Source organism: Hydra vulgaris, chromosome 02, assembly GCF_038396675.1.
Source record: "Hydra vulgaris chromosome 02, alternate assembly HydraT2T_AEP".
NCBI classification, from domain to species: Eukaryota; Metazoa; Cnidaria; class Hydrozoa; order Anthoathecata; family Hydridae; genus Hydra; species Hydra vulgaris.
In genome coordinates this window covers 25,445,610-25,465,000 of record NC_088921.1, presented here as the reverse complement: position 1 = coordinate 25,465,000, position 19,391 = coordinate 25,445,610, and the positions used below count along the sequence as shown (strand labels likewise).

Sequence of the window (19,391 nt, the reverse complement as noted above, 5' to 3'; positions counted from 1 at the left end):
TCTTTCTAGAGTGGTTGTTGTTAATTTTGTCTCATCATCATTACTGCCGTCTACCATTTTATAGATATATTGAGGATTATTTGGTCCAATATGCATAACTTTGCATTTATCTACATTAAGCTTGATTAACCATTTGCTTGACCAATCTAAATTTATGACAATTTATCTAAATCACCTTGTAAATTACTCTGCTTAGACTCACCTTACAATATTGAAATTTTTGAAATTATATATTGAATATATAATAAAATTATATATACAATATTGAAATTTGACATTTTTTCTCAATACTTATATAATAGAAAAATCATAAAATAAATTTCTACTTATTTGTAAAATATATTATTTATATTAGGGCATGGAATTATTACCGTTTTTTATAATTACCGGTAGTGGTAAAACCCCAGTTTTTGCCATTTTTATTACCGGTAAAACCGGTAATTTAAAGTTTTTTCAAAGGAATAAAAAAAGGCTTGAAATGCAGCAAACCGACTTATAATTAACACAGATTTATATCACATAAAGTTAATCTCATATTAAGCTCAAAACAATACATCCACTTTCAGATATTACAGTTAAATATCACAAAAAAAGAGCTTAAACAATTTAAATAAACTCAACTTCTATAGATTGACTGATATAACATTTAACACAGTTGTTAGGCATTCAATACAGAAATTACTGCTGATTGCTGAGCTTTTTTCAACAGAAAATAAGCTCGTAAAATGCATAAGGCATCAAGAGTATTATCATTCAAGCTTGATCTGAATTTTGTAACAAAAAGACCACTGGCTGAGAAAGAACGTTCAGCTTCAACACTAGTTACTGGTATACCAATCAATGCATTATACAACATTTCTAAGTTGTTTGTGCGAGTTTTTGTCAGCTCAAAAACGGCCATTTCCTTCAACAGTGATTTGGAACTGGTGCCCACTCTCATCCTCTTTGAACTAGAGGGACACTTCAGAGCATCCTTGATAGACTGTTCCAATTGTTCTGCCAAGGAAAATTGTCCTTCATCAATATTGGGTATTTCTTGACATTCTTCTTCCGATTTATCTTCATCTTCGTAGCTCTCCTCAAACAGACGACAGAATAATTTGGCAGCAGTATTTGCAAGGGCATCTCGTTTCATTTGTGGAGTGTCAAAGACATCCGTACTTTGCCCTTGCTTGTCCAAGACCTCTGAATCGTTTAAATAAATCAATAGATTTATTATATCAGGATTTCTTCTTTCCTTTATTCTTTTGACTAACATTTCTAATAACTCTTTGCTGAAAGTTGAATTCTGCATGCTCAATTTAAGGCAAATAAACTTCAGAATCTGATCACTTGAAATCAATGTTGCATCTTGTCTACATAAAGCTTCTGTTCCCACTTTTACTGGTTCTAGGGCTGCAATTAATTCTTCAAGTGTGTTAAATTCTTCATCGGAGAAGCTTATTTCACTAGAAATTTCGATCAAGGACATCTTGATAGGCTTCTTTAGCTTAACAAATTGAGACATCATGTCCACCAAACTCCTCCACCTAGTTTTCGAGTCAAGTATAAGTGATAATTCTTTTTTAAACTCAGCTAGAACGTGCTTTTGAAGAATATCATCGTTTTTGACGGGGGACTTGCGAAACAGGCGTACACAACATCTTACTTTTGAAATAATGTGTCTCAGATCTTGACGGATTTCAGGGGGTTGATCATCTTCAATTACTACCTGAAAGTGTCAGTAATCAAGATGATTTTTTTAATAAAAATAATCTTATTTAGATGCCTTATACTTTTGAATAATTATATATAATACTTACCTGTAATCCAACACCTTCTTCATCTTCGTAATCGCTTTCATTAGAGATGGAAATATCATCAAGTGCAAAATCTTCTTCTTCATCGAGATCAGGAATGACTTCTTGGACCGGAGTTGTTTTGTATAAAACATCACAGACTGCTAAGTGTATGCCATGTGCCAAACACAATTGATGGGTTAATAAAATAGCTTTTCCGAATTTTTTCATTACAGCAGCTCCATCAGTTGTAGCTGCCACAATATCAGAGTCCAGACAAATTCCAAATTCTTTTAGCTTTTCTCTAACAATGGTCACAGCTTTATCTGCTGGCATTGAGCCAAAAATTCTTACAATTCCCAAATCTTTCTTCATTTCTTCAAAGTGCGTTTTTATAAATGTCTTTAACCTCAAGACAGTGCTTCAGAATAATTGCTTTGATCGATTTTGCATCTTTTGGCAAGTAGTATCCAAGAGCTCCCAATGCCGCTCTTAAATGTTGAGTTTTTGCCAGTACTCGAATTGGTAATCCATCAATGGCGACTAACTCGGACAAGACAACAGCCAAGGAATCTTTTTGGGTCACGAAGAAGTGATCAATTTTTCCAACTTTTTGTTCAACTTTGGCTGATACTTGTTTCATAGCATCGGCCTCGACATGATGCATCAATTTGAGATGAGATCTCATACCACTGGTAGATCCACCTTTGCACTTGATTTCTTTGCTACAAGTTTTGCACTTCGCCAGCTGCAGATCCTTACTGTGTAAGAAGTGCTTCCATACCTCGGAATTATTGTTTCCTGCAACGAAGGTCATCTTCTTGTTTATTGCTTTTTCATCAAAGAACTGCTTTCTCTAATTGAGTTGCGTCTTTTAGGAGTTGCCAAATTAAAATGAAAGCAAAATACCAAATTATTTAATTAACAAAATATCGTTTTTAAAACCGCAGTAATAATTGAGAAAAAACCGGTAATGTTAATTTTTGGGAATAAAAATTACCAGTAAAAACTAGTTTCTCATTACCGGTTTCCATGCCCTAATTTATATTAATACATTTTGTAATGATGGAAGAAATTAAATAAGAGAGTACCATTTCTACAGTTTCTTTTTTAAATGTATTTACAATACTTGATGTCTGTCTTAAATTGTTTTCTTTTTTTAAAATTGTTTCTCAATTTTCAACGTTAAGATAAATTACTAGAGATAATAAGCATAACAATTGCTTTGTTTGAAAAAATGTATTTAATAACTTTTAGTTATTAAATACATTTTTTAAATACTATTTAGTATTAATAACTTTTTATTATTTTACATGAAAAACTTGTTAAAAAATAATTTTTTTTTGTTGAAATAAATAGCAATTTGTTATCTTGCTTTCCTGGGCATTGATAAAAACAGTAAAGTTTAGCAAAAACATTTGAAAAACAAATTTTAAAATTGTCCTTATTTATAGTGCAAACAAAAACAGCAAAATATTAAGGTATATATTTTTTTTTGACAAAATTTTTCTTTTTTTAATTTTTCGATTAGATATTTTGTATAGTACATTTCCTTTCTTTGAATATTGCTATTTTATTCTCTGTAGCTTCTTATATGTTTATTTACATTAATTAGATTCCCCAAATTCTTAAAACGCTTTATATATTAAAATGTGGTCAAATTGTCTAAAAACATTTTTTTAAATGTGGTCGAACAAGGCGTGCAACCACACGCACTTCCTGGAAAGGCTTGCAACAGCGTCAAATGGTTGGTGGTGGTGTAACAATTTGGTGTGCAATTGGGTATCAGAAGTTCATTTTGTTGACAGAAAAATAAAGGCAAAAGACTAGCTTCCAATTTTTCAAAAATTTTACGACGTGATACATCTGTCATTGATGGTGAGAGTTTTATTTTTCAGCAAGATAATGCTAGAGTTCAAACAGATAAGATAGTAAAGGGTTATTTCAACAACAGTAAAATTGAAAAATTGAAATGGCCAGCTAGATCCCAGACCTGAATATTATTGAGAACGCTTGGGGACAGCTATAACATATAGTGTTTGAAGGTGGTAAACAATATAGTTCACTAGTTGACTGGAAATTATCCATCACATGTGCATGGGATGTAATTGACATTTCATTCATAAAAAATTGTATGATTCTTTACCTTCTAGAATGATCGAAGTGATTCAAAAAAATGTTAAAAGTATCCATTATTGATTTTTTAAAAGTGAAGCAACATTTTTTATAAAAGACAATTTATATACATTTTTCCAAAACTGTCATATGATTTTGTCCCACTAAAATACAGTTTCTTTTTAAATAAATATTTTTTCTAAATGTTGTTTAGAGTTTTAAACGCTTTGCTTTCGTTTTCTATAAATAAATTAGTTTTTAATTATAAATGCATAGTAAAGTTTTCAGGTGCCTTATCATTTTGTTGTGCAGTGTATATATATATATATATATATATATATATATATATATATATATATGTATATATATATATATATATATATACAAGGTGTTCTTACACTCATGTCATATATATATATATATATATATATATATATATATATATATATATATATATATATATATATATATACACATATATATATATATATATATATATATATATATATATATATATATATATATATATATATATATATATATACACATATATATATATATATATATATATATATATATATATATATATATATATATATATATATATATGTATATATATATGACTCTCATGTCATATATATATAAATATATATATATAAATAAATTATGTCAGTGTATTCTACAAATAAAGTGGTCAATGTTCTTAAAGAACAGAGCAATAATAAATTAGCAAAAATGGCAAAACGTGCTGTTGAAGATAAAAGTTAGATAAGTGTTTTTGCTAATTTATATATATATACATATATATATATATATATACATATATATATATATATATATATATATATATATATATATATATATATATGTATATATATATATATATAAATATATATACATATACACACATACATATATAAATACAAACACTCAAGTTTCTTTAGGAAAAGAGCAATCATAAATTAGTAAAAACACTTATTAATTAAGTAAATACACTTATTATTGTATTGATTTTAGAATTTTTAAGAAAAAAATTTGGGGAATACTAAAAGTTGCAGAATTTCATGGAGAATCCAAATATGGCTTTAAAATTTGAATTAAAAAAATTTTTGCTCAGGTGATTTGACTCCTTATATTTCAATAAAGTTTTGACAAAAAAAAATAAAGGTTTCACAAAAAAAAAACGGTTTTTATTTAAACATTAATAACTTTTTTTTTACTTTATTTGATAATTATCAGTTGGGACATAAATGATGATTAAAACTAATTTTGATATGAGTATGTTTTCTTTAAGAACTTGTATAAAATTTATAAGAAATATTTTTATTTTAAAATTAGACTTAGAATCTAAATTTTAATATTTAAATTTTAATATTAATTTAAAACTCAAATTTTGATGGTTGAGATTAATTTATAAATATTAAAATATTTTTCAACGTTTTTTAAATACATTGCATAATAATTTATTGGTATTGATGTTAAAAATACAGCAAGATATTTTTATTCAAAACCGAATTGTTTCATTAAATATTATAAATTTAATACAAACACATTGGTGTCAAATTTTTAAGGTCTTGTTTACTATTATTTTTAGGCATTAACTTTCTACTCGCCTCTTGTGTTCTGACAAATCTTTCTCTTTTTTTATGAGTGTACACTCTACTTGAAGCTTCTGTAACTATTTATATTAGTATAAATATATAGTTAATAAACAAACTTATTTTTTAAAAATTATACCTTACGCTATTCATAACTACGTTTGAAATATCTAAGGTATTGTAACACTTTTTTTTTTTTAAGGTTTCGCTACCACTAAAGGTAATTCTACATTAGTAATGTCATCATTGTCATCATTTAATTCTATTTCATTACTGAAATCATTTTCTTTTTGATAGTTAATCTCATCTCACTTAATTTTTTTTAATCGAAATAACATTGCTGTCTTTATTCTCAAAACATTTTTCGCGATCTTTTCTTAGTAATCTTTAGTAATCCAATTTGAAGCTTGCTAACGGTTCCAATTTTAACTCTTTGAAAATATATAAACTTAATGTCAATAAATGGTATTTTGGCACTCTTTGATACATATGCATTTATAATGAACTTCTTTATCACAACCATCAGAACAAATAAAATCATCGCATTTTATAATAGGTCATTTACATATTAGAATATCAAAATGTTGATCAAGCTTTTCTTTAAAGTTTATTATTTGTTATGCTCCTTTTTTTTTTGGACAAGCTATTTCTGAAGCCTTATTCCACAACGTCACTATTCAATCGCAAATTTTTTTGTCAGTAATTATTTTAGGTGATGTAAAATCCAAATTTGTACTTGACCACTGGTGTAATAAAGCTAGTAATATATCTTTAGCCATCTCTTTTACAGGGTAATTTCTTTTTTTTTTATGTCGTTGTAACCCTCTCTTAATAAAATCCATATCTTATAATGTCTCTGTTGGTTGGTAATTCTGAAACTAAACTGTTTTCCTGTACCAAATGCAACACTAATTTGTCTACTAGTACTCATTCTGGTTTTGGGTGCCATTATTCTCCTAATTTATAAAATATTTTAAGAAAATTGTTTATTGTTTAGGAATGAAAATTTTATTAATATTATAAGAATGAAAACAATTGAGTAAAAGTTCTTACATTTATACTTAACAATATACAGTTAGCAGTTGTTAAGCTGAAAATGAATCTAGTCACCAAAGAGCCAAGGGTAGAGGCAAAAAACTATCCTTGGCTCTTTGGTGCTCTCAAAAAACTACACTAATCATGACCAACCCAAGTAAAAGCTAAAAGCCATGTTTGACCATGAGGAGACTGTTTTGCAATGACAAGCAGCTCAACGGCTGTTGCAAGAAGAAACTACTTGTCTGGGTGTGCTTTTCAGAGCACAGCATTTCAAAGCTTTTCTTCCTCTCAAGCGACATAGCAATCAACCAACAGGTCTACTTGAGCGAGTGTATTCAAAAGAGGTTTGTGCCGTTTATTGTAGAGCACCATTCAGATAATGCCAATATATTTTGGCCTGACCTAGCATTGGCGCATTATGTAAAATCCGTCATTTCCTACCTGGAGATTAAAAAGCTAAATTTTGTCCAAAAAGAAGACAATTCCCCAAGTGTCCCAGAATTGTGCCCCGTCAAAAATTTCTGGAGCATTCTGAAAGGCAAGGTCTGTGCAAATAATTGGCAGACAAAACATTTAGATCATCTATTCAAAAAGATTGAGAAATGCCTCAAAGAAGTCATGGTTAGCATACAATGTCTTGTGCAACAGGTTCCAGCTCTTGTTGATTCTGTTCCACAACATAGCTTAAATAATTATCAATAAAACTTTTTACAATAAAGAATGTGATGCTCTAATTAATTCTTTTTAGTTTTTTGAAAAATATTTAAAAATGGAGGAGTAACATCTCTTTAAACTTTGTACCATTTTCAACTTGCCACCCATTGAATATATATATATATATATATATATATATATATATATATATATATATATATATATATATATATATATATATATATATATGTATATATATATATATATATATATATATATATATATATATATATATATATGTATATATATATGTATATATATATATATATATATATATATATATATATATATATATATATATATATATATATATATATATATATATATAGCTTATGCATATATATTTTATATACATATAAGAATATTTTATATATAGTTTTTGACTTAGATGCTGGGTCATGTTCTTATTCATGTGCATTAAAATTTATTCTTTTCTCTTTTTTTTGTATTCAATGTGATCAACTGGAAGTTTTAAAACAATTGCATCCTGTGATTCAACAACTTGTACTCTACCTGGATTACTGGCACCTCTGTTTTAGGACAAACCAACTGATATCATCTCATTAATATCATGTCCACTGAATATTTCTGCATCACACTCAAAACAGTGCCCACAGACTCAATGGGCTGCTGATGTGTTCTGCATTGGCCCAACAATCTGCTTTAATGATGCAATAATCAAAGGTTACAGACTTCCAACTTCCTGAAAAGTTTTGAAATGCATGATGTACCACTGTAAGCTTGGACAGGAATGGTGTGCGATAACACACTGTACCTGATCATGCTTATAATTTTTTTCTTCACGATTTGACCACGGTTGTTTTAATGTTTTAACAATTTAAATGTAATAAAAAAATTGTTGCATTATGAATAACTTTTAATCATTAATCTTAAAATAAAAAATTATATATAATGATCTAATTATAAAAAATTAATTATAATGATCATTTAATATAAATGCATTTTGTGTAAATTAAATATTATATTTAAATTTCTTTTTAGTATGCATGTATTTTTTATGATAAATTTAAACAAATTAAACATTTGATTAAGAGCTACACCAAATACTTGGTGACCATTTTTGCACTATTTAATTTAATCACTAGTGACTAAATTACTTTAGATGCTTTGTATAACTAACTAAAAGCCATCATGATCCTTCTATATGTTGTTTGTCATAACATAACACCTGTTTTGAACTCAGCTTTTAGTTTGTTAGCAATCTTGGCATGGTGTTTTATGTGCCCTCTATAAATTAAGGACCCGTATATTAGTTATATATTCAGTTCCTGTACATCTTATCCAAGTGCCCTAGATGTTTTTGTTAGCACAAACACTGCATTTCTGTCTGAAACTTTAGACCTATCCAAGGTGAGTGTGCAGTGTCTATCATTATGAGTGCAGCAGTGACTAGTTTATTTTTGCCTTTCTAGGCTTCTTTAAATTCAGAGATATAGAATCCTCCTCACATTTTCCCCCAATACTACTACTACTGTCAGATGTTTCCAACTGAACTAAGGCAGAGGATGTGGATGTCTTCCTCATTTTTCTGCCTGTGTCTTTGTTCTAAGATTTTTCTTTGCTTATGGCAATCTTTATCTGCAAGGGTTTATCAATTGATCCCTCTCTTTTTTTAGGCACCCTTTGTGCAAGGAGTCTTTTTCATTTTTAATTTTAGTAAGGGTATTTGCACTAGCAACATCAAACAGATTTTTCATGACCCATAGGAATACTAGCTTTATCCCAAAATTTGGCAATTTTTTCATTCACTGCAGTTGATGCTTCTCTAAATGTCAACTTTTTCTCTTTGTGAAAAAGTAGAAAGTAGCTGAGAACATCTCCTTTGGGTGGTAATCTCTAATAACCTAGAAAAATTTTTTGTTTATTTTAAAATAGGTTATGAAAAATATTAGACAAAAAAGTATATTTATTTTGGTAACTTATAAATTAAAAATATGAAAATACCATTTTCTTTTTAGAATTAAAAATGAAAATTAAACAAGTGAAATAAGAATTATTAAATGGAAAAAAAAAATTTCTAATCTTACAATCAGTTGAGCAAATCAGTAAATTCTGTTTATAAGTCAACAGTGAAAGTTGTGTAGTTGTGTAAAGATGGAATTGGATAAATTAGTATGTTATTTTCAAGAATAATCTTGTTATAAGAGTTAGATTGTGTAATTTAACAATCTTTTCAAAATTATTAAAAGATAGGTGTTATTAATAATCAAACAATAAAGTTGATAAATATGAAAAAGCATAGTGGTCTTGAGTGACCTCTGAATATTTTTAATCCTCTAGATTTTTCACACAGAACATTATTTTTCTAAAAGGAACAAAGTTTAATTAGTTCCCATAAAAATTCCTAGTTTTCAAAATTTGCTACATAGACAAGAATTACCCTAATACATATATATTATTTATGTATTATATATATATTAATACATATATAATATATAATACATATATAATATATATGTATTAGGTTATATATATACATACATATATATACATACATACATACATAAATACATACATACATACATACATACATACATACATACATACATACATACATACATACATATATATATATATATATATATATATATATATATATATATATATATATATATATATATATATATATATATATATATATATATATGTATATATATATGCATATATATATATATATATATATGTATATATATATATGTGTATATATATATGTATATATATATGTATATATATATATGTAAATATATATAAATATATATATATATATATATATATATATATATATATATATATATATATATATATATATATATATATATATATATATATAAGTATATATATATACAGTGTTGACTTTTTAATATTATATTGTTCAGTATAAATCCTTTGCTTGCATCATGGTATTCAGTGTCATATCTCTGGTATGCTGCAATTGGTGTGAGTTTCACTGTGGCTGCTGGTTGTCTGTTTTCCTTGATTTTTAAGGGTATGTCTACTATGTTTATGTTTTTTATACAATAGTAGTTCTAATATTTGTACTAGTTTCATATATTTAGTGTTGTCGTCAGAAGAACAATGTGCAATTGAACCAAGGCTTTTATTTGATTATGGAGCTTTCTTTCAATCAATTACTCCATCCTGCCTTCGAAAGACTAAGTATATTGTTGATGAAAACACTGAGAGTTCTGAAAACGTAAGTATATGTAAATGAGAAGTCATACTTAATAGTCCACTACTATGAGTAAGAGTCACCCTGGAAAATATTTTCATGATACAAATAAATATATTCCAACAAATATAAATTAAGAAAAATCGAGAAAAACTAGTTGAGTAAAAATAAAAAGTTTTTACATTTTTTTGCTGTTCAATATACTTTATTTTAAACACACACATGCACACACGTACACACACTTTATTTAACTAGCTTTTATTCATTAAAATAAATTTATTAAATTGCTTATTAAATACAAAATTTGATTCTATACTTGTTACAAGCATATGCTTTTAACCTTACGTAATGCTACAAGAAATATACATGACAAATGTTGATTATTGTGACAAAAAGTTTCTTAGATGAGTATTTTCTTTGGGTTTTTTACACAAGCCAATTTGTTTATTAACAACTTTACTTATTATATATAATTTTCTTATTATAATATATAATTATCTTATTTTTTTATTTTTATATTGTAACTTATAATTAGTTTATTTATTGAAATATTAAATTTTTTATATATTTATTATTTTTGAACAACACATCAACATGTATAGCATGATTGCTTAGAGCATTAATCTGATAAACTGAAAGTTCATGGTTCAATTCCCGCTGTAGATATTATGTCACCACTGTATTTTTCATTTAATTTTTTTTAAACCTAACGCATGGGTCATGATTTTCACATTTAAAAACAACACCCAATTTAACATTGTCCATCATAAAAAGTGCCCCTGCCTACAAAAACATAAGTAAAAAATGCCTATAATGCTTATACGAAAAACTAATAATTTTATTGTATAATAATCCCAAAAAATTATTAAACAAAAAAAGCGAACCAATATCCAAGTGTCGCCATGAGAACAAATTTTTGCTGGACAACCACAAACCAAAAGATTAGATTTTTCTAACGCAATTTTTCTTGCACAGAATTATTTTTTTCTTCTACAGAATTATTTTTCCGCGAGAAAAAGTCAGATTTTTTACCTGATGATTGCATTTAGCATGAAACTTATAGTTGTAAAGAAATATATAGTTTTATTTATAAAAAATATATAAATATAGCTTTTAGTTGATTTATTTTAATTTACTTTAATTCATCGAGCATTCTTCTGAAGATATATGCAAGCCATATATCTTCAGAAGAATATGCAGTATGAGAAAATGTAAGGTTTTTGCAGATTTTAAGTTTATCTCAAGAAAATAAATGCTATAGAAATAAAGTCGTTCTATATATTTTACAATAGGTTTCTTATAAAAAAATATTTTTAAAAAAATTATTGGGGGGCCATAGGCCCTTCAGCCCCCTCCTCCTACCGGCTCTGTGTGTGTGTGTATTAGGGTTATGATTTTTTTTCAATCCCATGCTCCTGTACTGTAGTTTAATGAACTTTTACCTAAAAAGCACGAAATGAACTATTATTTTTTGCATATCTTTTGAAAAAAGTTCACCCCACCATTAAAAAATCGATTTTTAACTACGAAAACCAGTTTTTACTGTTGTCATCATTGAAATTTATTTAAATTCAGTTAAATACTTTAATAAGTATATATATTTTTTTAAATAAAAAATTTTAGAGACAGTTTTTAAGATGCACATACATTGACTGAAAAATATATACTCATTAAAATATTTAACTGAATTTAGATAAATTTCAATGATGATGACAACAACCGGTTTGCGTAGTTAAAAATCGATTTTTCAATGGCGGGGTGAACTTTTTTCAAAAGATAGGCAAATAATAGTTCATTTTGTGCTTTTTAGGTAAAAGTTCATCAAACTACAGTACAGGGCATGGGGTTGAAAAAAAGTCATAACCCTAGTGTGTGTATATACATATATATCACATTGAATTTCAGGCATCCTATCAAAATTCAGTGTGATTTAAATTTGATGCTGAGTTATTTGATAATCAAAATAAATGTGAAACTAATCTGAACCTCTCTATAACAGTAAAAAAATCTCAATTAACATTAATTAATTTTATCAGAATATAATTAACATTAATTAATTTTATCAGAATATAATTAACATTAATTAATTTTATCAGAATATAATAGCATTCAAGCTTAGTAGCTGTTGCTTTAGTATTGTAGTTGTTAGTAGTTATTATATATATGTATATATATATATATGTATTATTGTATATATATTGTAGTATTGTATATATATTGTATGTATTATTGTATATATATATATATATATGTATATATATATGTATTATTGTATATATATTGTAGTTATTATATATATATATATATATATATATATTAGTTGTTAGTAGTATTAGTTATTAGTATTGCAGTTTAGTATTGCTGTTGTTTTAGTATTGTAGTAACTATAGTAACTACATTAGTTACTATAGTTACTACAATAGTATACTAGTTCAAATACAGGCGAAATTAATGGTTTGGTTATCAAACATGAAAACATTCTCAAAAGCCAATGATAACATGATAAAACATATACCTTTTGGTGTATGTTGTATCATGTTGAACTGCCACAGCCACACGTTATATCTGAATTAGGTGGAAACGCAAGTGGTTCTAAATTGTACAAGTGACCTATTGGAGAACCTTCATTTTATCAAACTTTTTGTGAACACCCATTGTTTCAAATTACACCCATAGAATCATAGGTAGAGTTGTTTGTTAATGGTAAAGTTTTAAGCAATCTACATACAGACCAACACAAACTTTAAGAGAACTGTGTTGGTATCTCAAAAGGTTATATTTCTAAAAAGTTCTTCCAAAAAAATCTGGACAAAAAAATATTAGGACTGAACAACCATCTGAATTATTAAGAATAAGTAAGTATATTTTTCAAGGTTATTGTGTAATGTGGTTTGCAATTAGGTGCTCTGGAAAATAAAAAGTGCTTACAAATTTTTGTTTAAGCCATTCAATTAGTCAAGCTTCAAAATAGCAGGATTCCAATTGTTATTGTTATTTTAAAAATCATCAAGGAAATTCATACTGCAAGAAAATTATACGTTCTGTATGCTGCAGGATAAAAATGTGAGTATAAGTAATGGTATTCAGGTTGAGCCCTGCATAACTTAGCACAACTTTAGAAAGGTTTATGAAAAAGAAAAAAAGGCACAAATTTATTTTTTAAATTAATTTTTCTATTATAAAATGAATTAATAAATAAAAAATACATATTTATCTTAATACATTCTGTACCTATTCCTAAAAAATCAGTCTGTGTTTGTACATTCACTGCGTTTTTTAAATGCTAACAAAAAAAGTATACAGTAAAATCCCAGTAACTCGAACCTCTTAGGGACCGAAAAATTTGTATGTTGGTCTCGTGTTGGTGCATGATCGGTTTCCCATCTTGCTTATGTTGGCGTCGTTTATAGTCATCTTTGTTGGCATTACGTTTACCGATTCACGGATTCAAATTGTAGGTCGAACTAATTGGTACGCGGTTGCATAATTCATATTTAACTGGATTACTGGATAACTTTGCACCAACGGTGGTGCGCACTGTTGGTGCAAGGTCATTTTGCTAGCGCACATTAGGTCGGCGTTGCATTGGGTTATCATTAGTCATCTTATCATCATCTTAACTATACCATACAGAGGCCACACACGGTCTGCAAAGACACTTAAGAGCATTATTACCCGCTTTGACGGACCAAGAATAAGAGAGTTTAAGAAAGAGTAGAAGTAAATATGAGTAAAAAAAGTCAGAAGTAGTTGAGTTAGAAAGATAGCACAGATAAACCGAACAGATTTTGCACTAGATGTTAGAATGCGCAATAAGACTTATATTATCGCAATTAGACTTATATTATCGCATTTAACTTTGAAATTAGCAGTTGTTAATAGTCTAATATAAATTTATTTGACATATATATTATTTTTTTAACTGTGAAGCTTTTTAAATTATATACAGTAAGTAGTTTTACAAAATTACTTATAGTGTAGTATTTTTTACAATAATACGTTTTTAACTGTTTCAACGCGACATTCGATATTTGTTGCATGGCTTACGTAGTTGAACGCATACGTAACAAAATTTGTCAAGTAAATAAATTTTCTTAACAATTTTCGTTAATTGTGGGCTTTTATTAGATTTTTAACTGCAGTAATTACTTTTGTAAACTGCGAGAATTTTTTATAGAATTACGAATGTTTAAATTATCATAATAAATCAATAATCTAAAAACTTATAAAGATATGTTATAATCTTTGTTGCATTACGTTTTGTTTTAGTTTTACTTGGTCATTTTTTTTGTCATTTTAAGTTTTTATTATTTCATGAGTAAAAATGTGTATAAAATGTTAACCATTGTTATCTTGACAATGTTACACGCTGTTAATGTTTATCTTTGCTTGTAATCCTATATTTCTTTAAGATGTGCGTCCCCTGGGTCCCCCCGGTGTTGTTGACTCTGCATGCTTTTTTACAAATGATCATAATAATAAAAAAAATGTTGGCGTTGTATTTCAGCTTATATATAGCCAATATTGTAAATTAATATTGGCTATATATATCAAAATTTGGACATTTTATATTGGTGCATTATTGTTAACAATATTGAGATCAATATTGAACCAATATTGCACCAAAATTGCTTGGTACTAGGGTGTTGGACAAACAATATTGGACCAATATCGGCATGCTAATACTTGCCAATATTGGCGCAGTTTTCTTTACCATTCTTATTCGATATTGGGCAAAATACCCAATATTGCACCCTTATTGTACCAAAATCTTGCTACTAGGTAGGATATCAGAGAGAGAGAGAGAGGAAAAATTGATAACTAAAAACATGAACTCAATAGTTAATTCAATATGCATCAAACCTGACATTTTTTACTTGTTGTTTCAATATTTTATTGGTCTTTTTGATCAGGGATCTATAGAGCAATTCCACGACCGTCTCACAAAAAATGAAAAAATTAAACCAAGCCAATATACATAATATTATATATCAGTAGAAAGCTCTACTTCTCCTTCTTCAGAAAATATATAGTTTGTTATGGTATGCCGCTATTATAAAAAATTATATGGGCTGAAACAGAAGGTAAAAATTGGCGTTTTTGCGATAATTTAAATCATTTTTAATCGCCAAAGTTCAATTGAACATATAAAAAATTCAAAACTGTCTATGATTAGCAATGATTAGTGCAGCTAAAAACCTGATTGCTCATTGCAATCAGGTTTTTAGCTGCACTAATCATTGCTACTTATGATAAAAACATATTTATTGCCAGACGGGTTTAGATAACCATTTATTTTAATCAAATGTTATTACCACTATTGTCACGCTGTGATAATTACGGTACCAATAGTTTTAATTTAAGACAACCAGTAAAACTTAGGATTCCAAAATTCCAGCGCAATGAGAACTCTATCTAGTACATCTAAAAAAATATTAACATGTTTAAAAAAATAATTAGCTCAAGTTATTTTTAGAATCTTTTTATGTCACGCCATGATGTCACGGCGTGACAATTTTTAACAAAATTTAAAACAATATTTAAAACTGCTAAACTGACACCACAATTGAGTTTTTATCAACTTCAATCAACCAGATTATTGTGCGGCCAGATTTTTTCAACGTTTTATTTAAAGCCTACGAAATATAGGTATGTTTTGCATAGGCAACATTTGGAATACTTGTTTATCCTTGAGGGCTCTCGTTTGGGATATATAGAGCCTCTCTAAAGGATTGTTGTAACTCCATTGAGCCTTAGATGTAATACGTCCATCTCCATAACTACTGTGTTGCTTTTTTTAATCTTTTAAGGGTTTAACATGCCTCTTACTCATGCTGAGCGTCAAAAGAAATATCGTGAAAAGCAGTTTGAAAAAAAAATATGGCGAAAAAGTATTTAAAAAGAATCAAAAAGGAGAAAAGAAAGACGACTTGCTAAATTGGAGGCTCGACGAGAAAAAGAAAGGCAGCGAAAGAGAAAGAGCAGACAAAAAATAGCAGAATCAAAACCTGTAGCTGTCACATTACCCTCTTACAAATTTGCAAGCACTCTTGGAAAAGCTATTAAGAGAGCCGAATCAGCACTACCAAAATCACCCTGTAAGAGTTATGTCTAAACTTTTTGTTTAATGCCAAGTTAAAAATCCAGTTCATCTTTATCAGCTGAATCATGGTGTTGATCTAAAAACTAAAAAGCAATGAGAAAATTTTGGTCACGCTGTGACGTTTTATATTTTCTTGCATGAATGAGAGGCTAATATATCCACCCAAATTTTCTTGTTTTTTGTAGCACCTATTATGAGCTAACTAAATAGCAAAAAAAATTCTTTTTATATCTATTTATAATATTAAAATAATAAAGGCTTAAGACAAAAAAAAAGACGGGTGTCACGCTGTGACGGTCGTGGAATTGCTCTATAGTCACTAGAAGTTTTAAAATTTTAGTTTAAGAAAAGTTATGTATAATCTTATGTATAAAAGTGATGATAGGTTGCCTCGATTAGCAATCCTATCGAATAAAGTTATTCTTTGGGCCTTGGAGAGATGTATATATATATATATATATATATATATATATATATATATATATATATATATATATATATATATATATATATAAATATATATATAGATATATATTTAAATAAATAAAAATTTAAATCTTAGTTTGAGACAGGATCTTATTTTTCATAACTTTCTTTTTCATTATAGCTGCTGTTTTTAAGTAGTTTTTCATGTGATATAATTATAATCTATTTGAAATAATTTCCTGAAAAATATTAAATTAGATATATAAATTTTTATAAAACTGATTTTTTTTTAAATTTTAGCTCGGTTCAATTCAAATGTGTCCTTCAACAACAAAACTTTGCGAAGATAATGTTAAATAAACTAAAATCAAAAATTTCGTTATTTGTGTTTCTAATTAGCGGTTAGAGAAAATGTAAACAGATTTTTTTAAATGTATTTGTTATTTAGTTTAAATTTCTGTCAGTCGTTCTCCGTATTCCCATATTGTTTTTATTTTTCAATATTTCCATAAAATTATCTTTTCAATTTATATATGCAATCAAAGAAGTTATGAATATATTTCTTATGTTACTTCGCAATAGGGTGTACCAGGAGCATAGTTTTTTTCCCTCCAGTATACCTCTCAACTTTTTCCAATTCTCTGAAGTCCCCTGAGACTTAAAAAAAAATCGTTGTCAAAATGTGACATCTATAAAATTTCGAAAAACTCAATTTTTAAAAACAAATGGCCATTACGTCAATATTTGAGTAATTTGTAAGGAAAGTTGTTCTCATTTTATATTTTGTTTTTTAATAAATCTATTGATAATCCCTAAGTTGTATAAAACTGATACATGTGATTCATGCTTATTTTTAGAAGCATTTAATATGAAATAGGCTAAGGTATCTTATACAAAAAATTTTAGGAGGCTCAAAAAATGGTTAAGCTTTTTTTTTTTTGTGCTAATACATAGAGATTTTTGTTTGGCAACACAATACCTTCTTTCAGGCATGTCAAAGTGGCGGCCCGCATGACTTTAATGGCGGCCCCCAATATTTTTATCATTTTATTACATATGGCGGCCCGCAGACATGCATTTCAAATATGTTTTATTAAAAACAATGATAAAAAAATCACAAATAGTTTTCTGAACTCCTTTATTAAAAAGGACATAAATACTAATTTAATTTTTTAACTTTTTATAAAAATTGAAACTCTGAAATTAAAACCATAAAAAATTATGACGATATATTTTAATTTAACAATCGATATGAGAAAATAAAGCGGATGAATGTAAAAAAGCAATTGCTTTTACTCAGCGTTTTTGGAGTAATTGTTCAGCTTTACGTGAATAAAGATTTAAGCAAAATCTCTCAAAAGCTGAGCAATTTACTCCAAAAACGCCGTGTAATTTCTCAGCTTTACGTAAAGAAAAATTGGTCAAATTTTTATTATCGTAAAGCTGAACAATTGCTCCAAAAACGCTGAGGAAAAGCGATTGCTTTTTTATTCACCCGGCCTAAAAGATCAGTCGTTATCTTGTTGTTATTGTTTAACATTGAACTATTTTTGTTATTGTCGCTAAAATCAAAATGTCTCATTGAAAACCAAGTGCAAGCAGAAAACGTAAAATTGAAGATGAAAAAAGGGTTTTTTTAATCAAAATGGGAAGTGCTATACTTTTTTACAAGCATTAATGAAAGTATTATTTGTCTGATTTTTCAACAAAAAGTTAGTGTGCCGAAAGAATTCAATATCAAGAGGCACTATAAAACTCATCAGAAAAAATTTGAAATTTATCAAAAAGATAAAAGGGCAGACAAATTAAATGAACTAAAAGCCAAACTAAAAAAGCAACAAAACATTTTTCATTCCGTGAACAAATCAAATGAACTCGTAGTCATAGCAAGTTATAATCTGGCACATTTAGTTGCATCTTGTTCCAGACCTTTCACTGAATGTGAATTTGTCAAAAACTGCCCAATTGAAACTGCAAAGATTCTTTGCCCTGAAAAAGTAAAAATTTTAACAACATAAGCCTTTCAAGAAATACAGTTGCTGAGCGTGCAAATGACATAGCAACAGATTTGAGAAGTCAGATAAAAAAAAAATCTGCAAGGATGTTCAGGCCTTTTCAATTGCCGATAATGAAAGTACAGATGTCAAAGATGTTGTTCAGTTGTCTGTTTTTATCAGAGGTTGCAATTTCAAATATAAAATTACAGAAGAACTTCTGGAGTTGATTCCAATGCATGGTACAACAACAGGTGCAGACATTTTTTTAAAGATTGAAAAAATACTGGATAAGTATAAACTTCCAATGACTAAACTTGTGTCTATAGTTACTGATGGAGCACCCGCTATGATTGGTTCGAAGAAGGGTCTTATTGGTAATTTAAATGAAAAAATTGGCAAAAAGATAAACAATTTTCATTATATCATTCACCA

General features: G+C 27.8%; 1 protein-coding gene across 2 annotated transcripts in view; it reads left to right on the top strand.

Annotated features, from left to right (window-relative positions):
* The window catches only part of LOC100210345 (sodium-coupled monocarboxylate transporter 1), a 69,748-nt gene extending 52,310 nt beyond the window's left edge, over positions 1-17,438 (top strand). For both annotated transcript variants that reach the window (XM_065790405.1, XM_065790404.1), the window contains 3 exons: positions 10,141-10,250; positions 10,321-10,457; positions 17,263-17,438. In XM_065790405.1, coding sequence (XP_065646477.1) covers positions 10,141-10,250; positions 10,321-10,457; positions 17,263-17,322 — 307 coding nt within the window. In that variant the 3' untranslated portion in view covers positions 17,323-17,438. The remainder of the gene's footprint in view (positions 1-10,140; positions 10,251-10,320; positions 10,458-17,262) is intronic.
* The last annotated feature ends 1,953 nt before the right edge of the window (positions 17,439-19,391 follow it).